The sequence below is a fragment of the Pavona decussata genome, unplaced genomic scaffold (genome assembly GCF_977016875.1).
Source record: "Pavona decussata unplaced genomic scaffold, jaPavDecu1.1 SCAFFOLD_130, whole genome shotgun sequence".
Taxonomy (NCBI): domain Eukaryota; kingdom Metazoa; phylum Cnidaria; class Anthozoa; order Scleractinia; family Agariciidae; genus Pavona; species Pavona decussata.
Genome location: NW_028145544.1, coordinates 2022011 through 2035000, shown reverse-complemented (window position 1 = coordinate 2035000; position 12990 = coordinate 2022011). Strand labels below are relative to the sequence as shown.

General features: G+C 39.9%; 1 protein-coding gene and 1 long non-coding RNA gene across 2 annotated transcripts in view; both read left to right on the top strand.

The window, feature by feature from the left end:
• The window catches only part of LOC146468612 (DNA repair endonuclease XPF-like), a 29414-nt gene that overhangs the window by 15091 nt on the left and 1333 nt on the right, over positions 1–12990 (top strand). The window contains exons 15-33 of the mRNA XM_085124258.1: positions 1–86; positions 455–516; positions 1062–1152; positions 1514–1572; positions 1700–1821; positions 3142–3170; positions 3270–3295; positions 3832–3929; positions 5170–5263; positions 5985–6059; positions 6920–6982; positions 7442–7579; positions 7939–8025; positions 9042–9127; positions 9835–9922; positions 10039–10119; positions 10605–10664; positions 10950–11045; positions 12814–12857. The exon at positions 1–86 is cut by the window's left edge and continues 7 nt beyond it. Of these exons, the coding sequence (XP_084980384.1) occupies positions 1–86; positions 455–516; positions 1062–1152; positions 1514–1572; positions 1700–1821; positions 3142–3170; positions 3270–3295; positions 3832–3929; positions 5170–5263; positions 5985–6059; positions 6920–6982; positions 7442–7579; positions 7939–8025; positions 9042–9127; positions 9835–9922; positions 10039–10119; positions 10605–10664; positions 10950–11045; positions 12814–12857 (1485 nt within the window). The remainder of the gene's footprint in view (positions 87–454; positions 517–1061; positions 1153–1513; positions 1573–1699; positions 1822–3141; positions 3171–3269; positions 3296–3831; positions 3930–5169; positions 5264–5984; positions 6060–6919; positions 6983–7441; positions 7580–7938; positions 8026–9041; positions 9128–9834; positions 9923–10038; positions 10120–10604; positions 10665–10949; positions 11046–12813; positions 12858–12990) is intronic.
• On the top strand, positions 2146–2724 carry LOC146468613 (uncharacterized). The gene is made up of 3 exons (XR_014867429.1): positions 2146–2235; positions 2331–2419; positions 2590–2724. It is a non-coding gene; the product is annotated as an uncharacterized LOC146468613 (long non-coding RNA).

Genomic DNA, 12990 nt, shown 5'->3' with positions numbered 1-12990 from the left:
TGTTCTTGAGGAGAGCCCTAAGTGGAAGCTGCTTGCTGATGTGTTGGAAGAGATAGAGCGTGATGATACCAAGAATGACAGTAAACGTAAATATTTTTTTATATCTTCTCTGCACACTTGTTCATGCGAACTCAATTGTTAACAACCTAATAAACAACACTGGCTAAACATAGAAGTACTGCTCAGTAGCTTTCATTTGAATGGTCAAACTTTAGGATTTCAGCCACAGACTCGAAAGTTAGAACCACCTTGTACAGCATAATAAACAGCACCACAGGAAAGTACTGCTCAGTAGCTTTCATTTGAATGGTCACACTTTAGCATTTCAGCCACAGACTGAAAAGTTAGAACCACCTTGTACAGCATAATGAACAGCACCACAGGAAAGTACTGCTCAGTAGCTTTCATTTTCAGTTTCTGTGTTTGAAAACATGTTTGGTGTGTGATTTTCTAGTTGGACCTGGCCATGTGTTGATCGCTGCTTATGATGAAAGAACGTGCTCACAACTTAGAGATGTAGGTACCTACATTAACTGCAGTCAGCTATAGAACGGTTTTCAATTGAGTGTCGACAGTATTCGCGTTTTGCGTTTGCTTCGCTTTAGTACGCTCTGATTGGTTGGCCAAACTCGCGCCACTTTCTCAACCAATGAGAATCATATCCAATCATGCGTCGCTCGTACGCGATTTCCCTGCGCTTGGCGCCAGTTACATGTATTTGCTTCGAGTTCTGATTGGTTCATTGGGCTGTTAACGTTTGTTGTGATTGGTCAGAGTAACTACTCTGGTTTTTGTTTTCCGACACGCAAATGAAAACCGCTCCTGATGGGTTTAAAAGACTATTGTTTGGTAAACAGTGTGAAACAAATACCCCAATTACGAGTTTGTTTCTCTGTTTTAAGACATTCTTACATTAGGACGTTCTTTTTTCAGTGCAAAGGGTTTTTTTGTTGTTGTTGAACTCACCAGTTTTTTGACATACGTATTAAATTGAACGTGAGATTTTTCGAATTTTCATCAATTTGCTGTTACTTACGTTCTTTTCATCGTCTCATATTTAGTATCTTTGTGATGGTGGAGAAGCTGTGTTAAAACGTCTTTACAACAAGATGTTCAAGAATCCAACAACAATATCTGAACCTACACAACCAGGTAGAAAACCTCCTTTCTTGGTGAACCAGTCTTTTATTTTCTTGTTTTATCCTGACGTTTTTCTGCAGGGGAGCAGGGATGGCGCAGTGGTGAGAGCACTCGCCTCCCACCAACGTGGCCTGGGTTCTATTCCCGGACTCGGCGTCATATGTGGGTTGAGTTTGTTGTTGGTTCTCGTCCTTGCTCCGGGAGGTTTTTCTCCGGGTACTCCGGTTTTCCCCTCTCCTCAAAAACCAACATTTCTTAATTCTCATTCGATCTGAAAGTGTCCCAATTAGTGCTCTGCGCTAAATACATTGCCACTAAAATAAAGTGATTTATTTATTTTATTGTATTTATTTTACTCCTTGTATTTCTTCAGCTTCTCTTATTGGCGAAACTTTACGAGGTGAGGCAGTTGCAGAAGTTCCTCAAACAGCGGTAAGCTTTTCATGAAACGGACGAGTGCATGATATTTTACAATGCCCAACGCTTCGTGTATAAATTTTAGGCTTGCCTCATGGACTTTGCTTTGGAAAGACCCATGTTTTCTCGTTCCATTTTACAGGAATTGCGATCATCGCGTTCTCGTAAGCCAAAAGCTAAAGCTGAAGAAACTGGCGGAAAAGGAAAAAACAAAGGGAAAAGACCAGCTTCAAAGAAAGCGAAGCAGACAAACACAAATGATGGGTACTAAAATAAGTTTAATAGACTGAATGTGGTCTTTTCTGTTTGTTAACCCTTTAAGCTCCAATGGTGACCAACATGTAATTTCTCCTTACAATGTTGCTGCTTGATTAAACGTTTAAGTCAGGAGAATAAAGGAAATAATTACCAAAGATGAAATGCCTTGATTGTTAGACAAATTCTCCCAACTAGTAACATAAGAAATATATGAACGACAGTGAGGAGAATATACTTGTTGATATTGGAGCTGAAAGAATTAACATTCCACAAAAGGCTGTTGTCCTCTCATAAGGCCTTCCCTCTGGCTACCCAAAGGCCTTTATTGTACTGCAACCTGCAAACAAACTTCTTTTACACGGACAAAGGGACGGAACGCTGTCTGGTTAGCTCAGTTGGTAGGGCGCCTGACTGCAGAGCGTGAGGTCGCGGTTCGAATTCCGGCCGAACCAATACTCTGGGTCTTAAGGTGTCTCCCTAGAGTTTTAACCTCGTGCGCGCACTAATGATGCGAGCTTTAGTAATCTGCGCGGGTAACTGACGCAAGCTCATGCAAAGCAGCGAACAGGTCAACAACACAGCTCAAATTATAGCCCTGGGGCTGGTTCCTGGAAGGAGGAATAAACTATACCAGGTATAACTGTTATTCCAGGGATAAATCTGCTATTCTAGGAATACAGAATTTATTCCGGGGATAAAGGTATTCCTGGAATAAGACACATTTATCTCTGGAATAGAGTTATTACACCTTTCAGGAACCGGCCCCTGGAGTAGAAACGTAGAAGCATGTCAAGGAAATGTTTGATATTGCCACAGCTTGAGCGGAAGTCATCATCAGAGTCAAGGAATTCCGCTCAGGTTGTCGAAACGTCAGTCAATGTTACCTCAGACAGTCCTTCTCAGGACTACACACGCTCGGATGATCATAATTTACCATGTATACTTATGACATGACTCCTGGATTAAAACTGTTGACAGTATTATGATTTAGATGTTAAAATAAAATTGGTCATGGCTAAGCTTTTCAGAAACAAAAGTTATCTTGCTTGGGCTGCAGGGATGGCGGGTGCAGTGGTGAGAGCACGCGTCTCCCACCAATGTTGCTGGGGGGTCGAGTTTGTTGTTGGTTCTCGTCCTTGCTCCGAGAGGTTTAATCTCCGGGTACTCCGGTTTTTCCCTCGTAAACCAACATATCGAAATTCCAATTTGACCTGGAGAGTATCGCCTGTTAGACTGATAGTGCTCTGCGCTAAATACAGTGACACTTAATTACGTGTTATAGTGATTTTTTAATGTTGATTTTCATCTTCTTTCATTTTGTAACAGGTGTGAATCGACAACGCAGACATTCAAGGGTAGGTGTTTCGCTGGAAAATAGAGTCCGTCATTTCATTTAATTACCTTCACTTTGAGCTTACAGGTTCATGTCTCAATTATACTTTTATTTCCGACAGGGTCCCGATCGAATGTCATGTTAAGGGTAAGTGTTTCAGATACACGACTTACTGCGTGTCCAAAAGGGAAAAATACCTTTCCCACTTAAATATAGTTGTGATTTTTTGATTCCTAAAAACGATTAAGGTGGTGAACTTAGAATGTGGGTTGAGTTTGTTGTTGGTTCTCTTCCTTGCTCAAGGAGGTTTTTTCCGGGTACTCCGGTTTTCCCCTTTCCTCAAAAACCAACACTTGTCCCCAATCGGTGCTCTGCGCTAAATACATTGACGCTTAGATAAAAGTGATTTTTTTTTTTACTGCATTGGGTTAGATATATAGGAATTTTTTTGTGTGTTTAGTGACCACTGAGGGCGGATTAAAAAAAAATCTGTGCATGACATCTTTTCAAAAGCTATTATAAAATTTTAGAGTTTAGTAGCTAACAAAAATTGACTTCTGTTAAGAAACATTTATCGCCAAAGACACTTGCCGGGACTTTCGAGAAACGGGCCCCTGGGCCACAGGACCCTTTTCTCTAAGTGCTTCCTGATGTGTACCGTATATATCCCTTTTTTTCTCCAGCCAGGTGATGGAGATGACAAGGAAACAATAGATGATTCGCGTCAAATAAAATTGCTGTCTTCACGAGTTATTATCATTCATCCATTGACAGGGTGCAGGTAAAAACCTGCTTTTAATAATAGAACAGTTTTCAATTGAGTGTCGAAAGAAATTTCGCGTTTGCTTTGGTTTTGCATTACTACGTTCTGTGATTGGTTAACAAAACTCGCGCCACTATTTCAACCAATGAGATCCAAAACCAAAACGAATTATGACTTGGTCGCACGCGTTTTCCCGCGCTTGGCGTCGGTTACATGTATTTGCTCTGAATTCTGATTGGTTCACAGCGCTGTTTGCGTCTGTTGTGATTGGCTAGAGTAATTACTTTGGTTTTGGCTTTGCGACACTCGATTGAAAACCGCTCTAAAACCCTAAATAAATACAATTCCAAAAATAGAAAGAATTTGCAGGATACTGTGTAACAAATTAAAGCCAAATAAGTTTAGCCCTAGAAAAAATACAGTTATAAACTAAGGTTCCATTCGATTGGCCGTATTCCAGAATAAGAATGAGCGGAATAGCTGTTAGATGTCTCTTTCTAAGCAAATTTGGGAAGACATTTCAACACTTTAGGTGACGCACGATAATTTAAGAGCGATTTTGTCGTACTGCAGTAACTCCAAAAATCTCTTATGAAGGATTTATTGTCATTGTGGCATGTATTCCTATTCTGGAATAGGGTCAATCGAATTTACCCTAAGTTTAATTTAATTGCATACTATTATAACAAACTATCTTTTATTAGGAAATCATCTTCTCCGTATGCGTATCTGTTGGAATGGTTGTTTCTGGTGTAGTCTTGCGCAAGTTGGAAGTGTGTTGCTTGAATTAATTAACACATCCATAAGTACTTTTAACTTAAGTTTCCTCTTAATAGACATTAGGGAGCTTAAGCAACGACGCACGGCGACGACAACAACAACGCCACAAAACAATAGGTTTCATGAACAAAAACAATCGCTCTGCATGTGCGTTTTACATTTCTTTGCCGTCCTCTCAGAACAACAAGGTGAAATGACCACATTTAAGGTTTTGTCGAGAACGTGAACGCACGACGGTGAATTTTTCATTTTCTTTCTTGACTTGTACGCCACTCTTACCAATTTAGTTTCTGAATAGTTCGCCATCTTTGCAAAAGTTGAGCGAGTTGAAATAATCGCGAAGTAGCACAAATGAAATAAAGTTATATTTTCAGGTAACGTTTTCGTTGCCGTTGCCGTTGTCGTTGCTTAAGCTCCCTAATTCTGCTGACCTCAACTGCCCGTTCTTATTGCGAACAGTCTTTTCTCTCTCTGTTAGCGATCGTTACAGTTTACTGAGAACCCTCAATGAAGTGGAGCCACGATATGTCATCCTTTATGATGCACAAATGCAGTTTATACGCCAACTAGAGGTGTGTTTTGAATCTTCTCTCCATCGTATTACATTTAGTACTGTGCTGAGAAATCAAAGCATATTTTCTTATATGTGTGTGTGCGATCAAGTTGGCGTCGCATTTTCTAGTCATATTGTTACCGTAACATTTTTTTCTGGGCTTCAAGAGAGTCACGATAATTTCTTTGAGTGTGGATTTTCGCGACTGCAATGGGCTATTCCAGAGTTGACTTGAACCTCATGCAAAGCTTTTCATGTGAAAATTAGTTTTCATTCATAGTGCACACTGAAAGCGTGAACGGTAAAATAAAACGCGCAGGGAAAGGGGAGTGGGAAGTCGGTCTCTCCTTATTCCCGCGGCCTTTCTCACTGAGTTTCTTTGCATTTTTTCTCATTCCACAACGTGTTTCGTACTGTTGTACAATTAAAACGATTATATTTGTTTTTATTTTATATTTTTGTGCTTTCGAAACTCTTAGAATGGAGAGATTTCGAGTTACGGCAAATGGTAGGAATGGCCCGACGTGACCATGTTTATCCTACATTTGCCGCTCGCTTTTTTCAGTTTCTCAGTAAATTTGAGTAGTTTTTGTTAACATGAAAGCCCAGAATTGCTTTGTACTATTCTAATCTATCTACAAATTATTTCAAGAAAACAAAAGCGCGAATCTCACGTTTGCCGTAAACGCGATCCTAAATCTCTCTGTTAATCTTTGTAGCATCATTTTCTTTCACTGTAGGTATTTAAGGCTTCAAGACCTGGAATCCCTCTTCGGGTTTATTTCCTTATTTACACAGGCTCTGTTGAGGAACAGGTACATCATAATATCATCCTTGGAGACCCAGGGGGGGTGGGGGGGTTAGTCGGGTAGAAGGGATTTTCATGGGTGAAAGTTTATTGTAAGAACGGGAGGGCCCCTGGACAATTACTCTTACCGAACCAGTTCCAGACGCATTTGAATTCCCCGCTTTTGATTGCCCAGAAAATATTTCTGGCCAATCAAATCCCTTCTACCCGACTAACTGCCCCTGGGTCTCCGAGGATGTCATGATATGTGCTTCAATTAGAAAATCCGATTTGCGATTTTTTTGGAACCGTTAACGCACAATTTAATACCTACTTCTAAGGAAATTAAGATGTCAGATTTTATCGAGAAAGGGGGCAGGAACTTGTTCCAAAGAATACCTTTCGTAGGTATGTTTTTTTTTGTTGTTGTTGTTGTTGTTGTTGTTGTGTTATTGGTTCTCGTCTTTGCTTCCAGAGGTTTTTCTCCGGGTACTCCGGGTTTCCCCTCGTAAAAAGTCACCATTTCCAAATTCGAATTCGATCAGGAGAATGTCCCATACTGTAAAGCGCATTTCATCATCTTGTCATGGAATTATGCGCTGCACAAGTGATAATCAAAGATTAGGGAGTGCGTTCGCTCGATCCCAGGCTCTCTCACCTTTGCCAAGTTGGTGATGATGACATTCGCCCCAGCAAAATCTGCGGGGGATGCCAGATACGCGTCCCAAGATCCATTCATTCAATCAACGTTGTCCCATTCAATCTCGACTACAATCAGTATTAGGAGTGCGTTCTTTCTGCGTCGAACGCAACAAATTTACAAATTAATTTCTAATTTTGATTTTTTGTTTTCTTTGTATAGTCACGGTATGCTGTTTTCGCTTTCAGAAATACTTAACGACTCTTCGCAAAGAGAAAGAAGCGTTCGAGACGCTGATCAAGGATAAAGGAGTAAGCACAATGTTTGTTTGCAACTTCTTTACATTCAAATCATGTGTGAAATAGCGTCACTGAAATGAATCAAGTGACAAACAGCCATTCCGTCAGCACTATGGCATGGTATGGTATGGTATGGTATGGTATGGTATGGTATGGTATGGTATGGTATGGTATGGTATGGTATGGTATGGTATGGTATGGTATGGTATGGCATGGCATGGCATGGCATGGTCTGGTGTGGTCTGGTCTGGTTTGGTCTGGTCTGGTCTGGTCTGGTCTGGTCTGGTCTGGTCTGGTCTGGTCTGGTATGGTATGGTATGGTATGGTATGGTATGGTATGGTATGGTATGGTATGGTATGGTATGGTATGGTATGGTATGGTATGGGTTGGCATGGCATGGCATGGCATGGCATGGCATGGCATGGCATGGTATGGTATGAAGCTCTTACCAACCTTTACCTTCTGTATAGACCATGGTTGTCCCAGAGGAGCGAGAGGGACGGACAGGCGCCGCCATGATGCTGAGTAGAGACCCATCCAAGGCATCTGATGCTGTGAACACACGTAAAGCAGGAGGACAAGCTGGAGAAAGCAAGGCTCCAAGAAAGGTGAGAATTTGAATGTCAGCGCTTCACTTTGAATTATCTGTTATTGGAAAAAAGATGCCTGGAGAGGCCCATGTGTATTTTACGGCCTTTTCGAGTAGAAGAATAGGGTTGGTCCTGTTCTGTGTAAAATAGTTTGCGAGTATTACGATTTCTTTTTTGCTATGTTTTACGGTTCAGAGTTATCATCCACTAAGACCTAACACCTTGATCTTGATCTTTCTAACTTACTCTGTACTGCTGTACAGAGTGGTCCTAACTTTTTAAAACCTTGGATGAAATGTTTAAATGTCGTCAGTGCATTGAGCGGTAGTTTCTTGTAATTTTGAGTGTAATAGTTGGACTTTTTTTTCATCTTGTAGGTTATCGTTGATATGCGTGAGTTTCGAAGCGAGCTTCCTTCGTTGATTCATCGGAGGGGTATCGATATTGAACCCGTCACGTTAGAGGTTTGTATATTGTTGACAGTATAATCTCAGCTCAATTTTCTCTTTCGCTAATTTTGTTGAATCGAACTTGTGTTAAAGGGACACTGCCACGGCGATTTTGCTATATTTTCGTCAAAATGGCTCAAATGTTTGACAAAGAACCTTTTTTCTAACATGAAATTGCTGTTAGAGCACCGGGAAGGAAATATTAAGGGATTTATCCGGGGAAGAACAAACTATGAGCAGTTTTTGACGACTTCTCTACAATACACAGGAGGGACTTGAAAAAACTGGCCAATTTTTTCAAGTTGCAATCCATTTCTATCCTAGCCATCCCCAGCCAAAGATAATTAATACTAGTTTCTATGCACTAGTTTAGTAGGGTTATTGTTAACAAAACTGAACCATTGTTTTAACGATTCCATCGATTCAAATATGTTTTTTGGCTATTCAAAATAGCACAAAAAAGCGGTGACACTGCCCCTTTAAATGACGAACCACATAAGCCTTATCGTCAAAACGGCGCATTACGGGTAATCCGTACGCCACGGCCAAAGTATAAAAGGTTTGGTCGTTTGTGCCCTTATTAAGTTACCAGATCAGGAATTTTTAATGGTGCTTATTCAAGCTAAATTTACGACAACATGATAAAACGTTTATGTACCAAACACAAATTTCCTAAGTTAAAGCAAGCTGTCTGAAACATTGGCGAGGACGAGCCTAGTTGTTTGCCGACTTTTGTCACGAAGCTCACATCAAGTTCAACTTTAATTATTTTGTGTGCTGCACGAGGTGTCTTTAGGTGACAATAGGCCATTTCCGAGTTACTGTGAAACCTCATTATCAAAGAGAGGCTAAGTGCAAAAGTTAGTTTTCATTCAAATCCAAACAAAACCAATTTTCATATGAAACGCTTTTGCACTTAGCCTCGCTTTCATAATGAGGTTCACAGCAACTCGGAAATGGCCTATTTTTAAGCACTGAATTACTTTGCATAGAGAATACATAAAAACAAACTACTTTATCAATATTCTCAGGTTGGAGACTACATTCTTACTCCAGACATGTGTGTGGAAAGGAAAAGTGTCAGCGATTTGATTGGCTCGCTGAACAATGGAAGGCTGTGAGTATTGGACTTTGGCCCTTTGAAGCAGCGAGTCACGTGTCCCACATTCTATTTCGACTGTCTCTTTTGTGTAGTCGCCATGTCGTTATACTTATATATTTTTTTCTTTGCTTATGAGCATCAAACTGAAACGTGTCCATGTAAATGAAAGACGATGCCTCTTAATACTAAAGTAATTTGCACAGTTTATGACTCTGGGGGTAAAGTAGATCCTAGTATGGGCTACTGGAATACAGAAAGAAAATTAGGGGTAGTGGGAAATTTTTTAGAGATAATTAAGCAACAATTATTCTAAAAAGGAGTAAAATACAAAGCAGTGCACGTGTATGGCGTTTTTTTCAAATTGAAGTTTTATTATCTCTGAAAAATGCATGGTTACCCCCAATTTTGGATATCAAGAGCACTTGCTAAGTTCTGCTTTCTCCGCATAGTTTTAAACCGCGCAGAAATATCCATGTATTAGTAGGAACCACCCATTCGAAACCCGAGTATCTCGAGATGCACAGAACGTAACAAAATTAGGCACCGTCCTTCATTCAGAGTAGAACATGTAGAAGATTTGCGGGCATAACAGCTCGGAACTGGATTCGATTCTGTCAGATTGTGTCGCACTTGATTGTCCATTAAAAATGAATCCCTTTTTATCAGTTACGCTTTGATTTCATTTGTTTCGAATAAAATTATTATTAATATTTGTTTGGCAGGTACAATCAAGCGGTTGCAATGACCAGGTTTTACAAGAGACCCATTCTTCTAATTGAATTTGATCCTAGCAAATCCTTTTCACTGCAGGTTAGTCAATGTCATGAAAATAGTTCTCTTTTGGAGAATTGGAATACATCTTTTTCAAATCGTTTTCCACAGTGTGTTAGATGTGAAATGACAAGATATATTTTGCGTTATTTTAGGCAAAGTCTGGTCTATCAAGCGAGGTGTCCCTCAATGATATATCTTCCAAGTTAACTTTGCTCACACTTCATTTTCCTAAGGTAAGAAAAACCTTCTAACATTTCACTTTAAGATTAGTTTCTAAGATTCTAGTTTCTTGCTTGTACGTGTAAATTTGTAATTGCGTTCGATGTAGAAAGAACGAACTCTTAATAGAGATTGGAGTCGAGATTGTATGGGACAACGTTGATTGAATGAATGGATCTTGGCACGCGTATCTGGCATCCCCCGCAGATTTTGCAGGGGCGGTTGACATCATCACCAACTTGGCAAAGGAGAGAGAGCCTGGGATCGAGATCATCGAGCGCACTCCCTAATCTTTGATTTTTACCACTTTACTGTTATGAGATAGCTTTTCAGTAGGCCATTTCCGAGTTCTTGTGAACCTCATTATGAAAGTGAGGCTTCCGCGTATCGAACCTGGGCCACATTAGTGGGAGGCGAGCGCTCTCACCACTACACCATCCCTGCTCTCCGATCTGTTTTTTCAATCTGCTGTTTTTTTTTTTTTGTTTGTTTTTTTCAGTTAAGAATTTTATGGTGCCACAGCCCGTATGCAACTGCTGAACTGTTCGATGAAATGAAGGTGAGCTCGCCATGTTCGTTTTCCCTTGTTCTCCGCAAAGTCTGGATTTTCCCGCCCTTTATGACTCCTCGCCCTGCCCCCCCCACCCGACTATCTGCACCTGGAGATCGGACCAATGCTTTTGAATTATTTTCAGTTCTTGTTACCTCCTCTTTTTGGCGTTTGATCTCGGTGTTATTGTATAAACCCGCTATATATTCACCCTTACCGCGATATATATACAAGAATATTCAACAGTTAGCTTGAACTGTTAATGAAGTTTGACGCTTTTCCTTGTTTTACCAGGCGAATTACCCTGAGCCAGATGCTAGCACCGCCATGGCAATAGGCTCTGACCCGACCACAGCTGCCTCTGATATCACATACAGCATAGGCCCACAGGTAGCGTAAGACAGTCCAACCGGTGTTTAGCGGTCACACTCGGAAATTAAGTCTTCGTTTGAGCTAAGGGATAACGTAAAGAATTTTAGAGGCGTAAATAAATTAGTTTTGCCTAAGGTTAAAATCACATGGTATGGATTGAAATCCACAATGTATACTGCTTCCAAAGCTTGGAACTCTCTCTCAAACGAGCTTAGGTCAATGACTAATATCAAATTATTAAGACAAGAAGAGCGAAAAATTTCATCTTTCGCATAACTCTTTCACTTAAGGACGGTGCCTACTATTGTTACTGCGCATACGTTCTGCGCATCTTCGAGATACTTGGGTTTCCTATGGGTAGTGCCTACTAACACAGGAATATTTTTGCGCCGTTTAAAACTATACGGAGAAAGCAGAACTAAGCAACTGCTTTTGGTATCTCAAAAGAAAATTGAGGGTAGCCATGCATTTTTCAGAGATTATTAAGCTTCAATTTAGGAAAAAAATCCCATACATTCCTTTATATTTTGGCGCTTTTTAGAGAAATTGTGGCTTAATTATCTCTGAAAAATGCGTGGCTACCCCCAATTTTCTTTTTGGATTCCAAGAGGCCTTGCTAAGAACTGCTTTTTCCGCATAGTAATAAACCACACAAAAGTACTTCGGTATTAGTAGGCACCGTCCTTAATTACATATGTACATATTATTTGTTTCTTTCTCGGTACATTAGCATGTATTTTTCTAGAGGCCTAAACAGCCTCCATCAGATCCGAGGGGAAATAAAGTTAAATTCACTTCATTCATGGCTAAATGACCGCTTATTACAAGTTGCACAGAATAGACGCCAAACTCATTTTATGTAACATTTGATAACTTAGTGTACATGCAGGTTATGCACAAAAATCGCTCACAAAATCACTTACTTGGTTAAAAAGAACTGCAGCGATAAAATGGTATGACAAAGGAGAACATGGTATCGGGTATAGAAACGGACTAATAAAACTGACATTAACGCCAAGATCCTACAGTCACACGACAGTCAGTATTGCAGGTAGTTAGAAGTTTAATCACCTGGGCCCAGTTGTTCAAAAGCCTGATTAAGCTAATCCTGGATTAACGAGAACTTTGATTTGAGTTTAATTACTAATCAATAAAGATTTTCCTAAAAGATTTTTGTCCCTCAGTTTTGAAGTAGACTGTTCTTAACCTTTAGCTTGAAATAAGCCTTTTAAACCATTTTAAATGAGCAAGATGAAAACCCAGATTAACTTTTAATCGTGTATTAGCGTTAATCGGCTTTCGAACAACAGGGCCCTGGCTGACTGTTTGTTACCGTATTTGAGTGGTTTCCTTTTACAAAGTGCAGCTCGTTAGGAGGGTGACCGCGAGCGCATTGTAGAGGGGATTGTTTAATAGAGGTCAAAGTTACTATAATTAAGGGAAGTAATTTTCAGGACTTTGACAACTGACAACGACTGTATTATGGACTCCTTGAGATCTCGAGTATTGACCTGCTCTACTGCCCAGAGATTGAAACTTCAACTCTATCGCAGACTAAAATTTATGATTTCTCATACCACATTTGGGGCTACAGGAAAATCACAATCCTTTTAGGTCAAAATGGCGAAATTGGACTCCCTATTTCACTCGATAACAGCATTAAATTTTGGTATTAGAACTGTTGTTGTTGTTGTTGTTGTTTTTGTATTAGAACTGTTTAATTCCTTCAGTATGACACGTTAATTTGATTTTATTAGTATTATTAATTATTTTTTCTTTCTGGTAGGACTTTATTTTGAAGCTGCCTGGGATAAACTTCAAGAACTACAGGTACAATTCAAAAGTAGTCAATTAATCCTTCAGCCCTTTAACACCTAATATCAAAGAACAAATTCTCCTATCTTGTCCCCATACTTTTCTTATAAAAGTACTGGGGAGAAGTTATTAAAATATCAAGAAAATT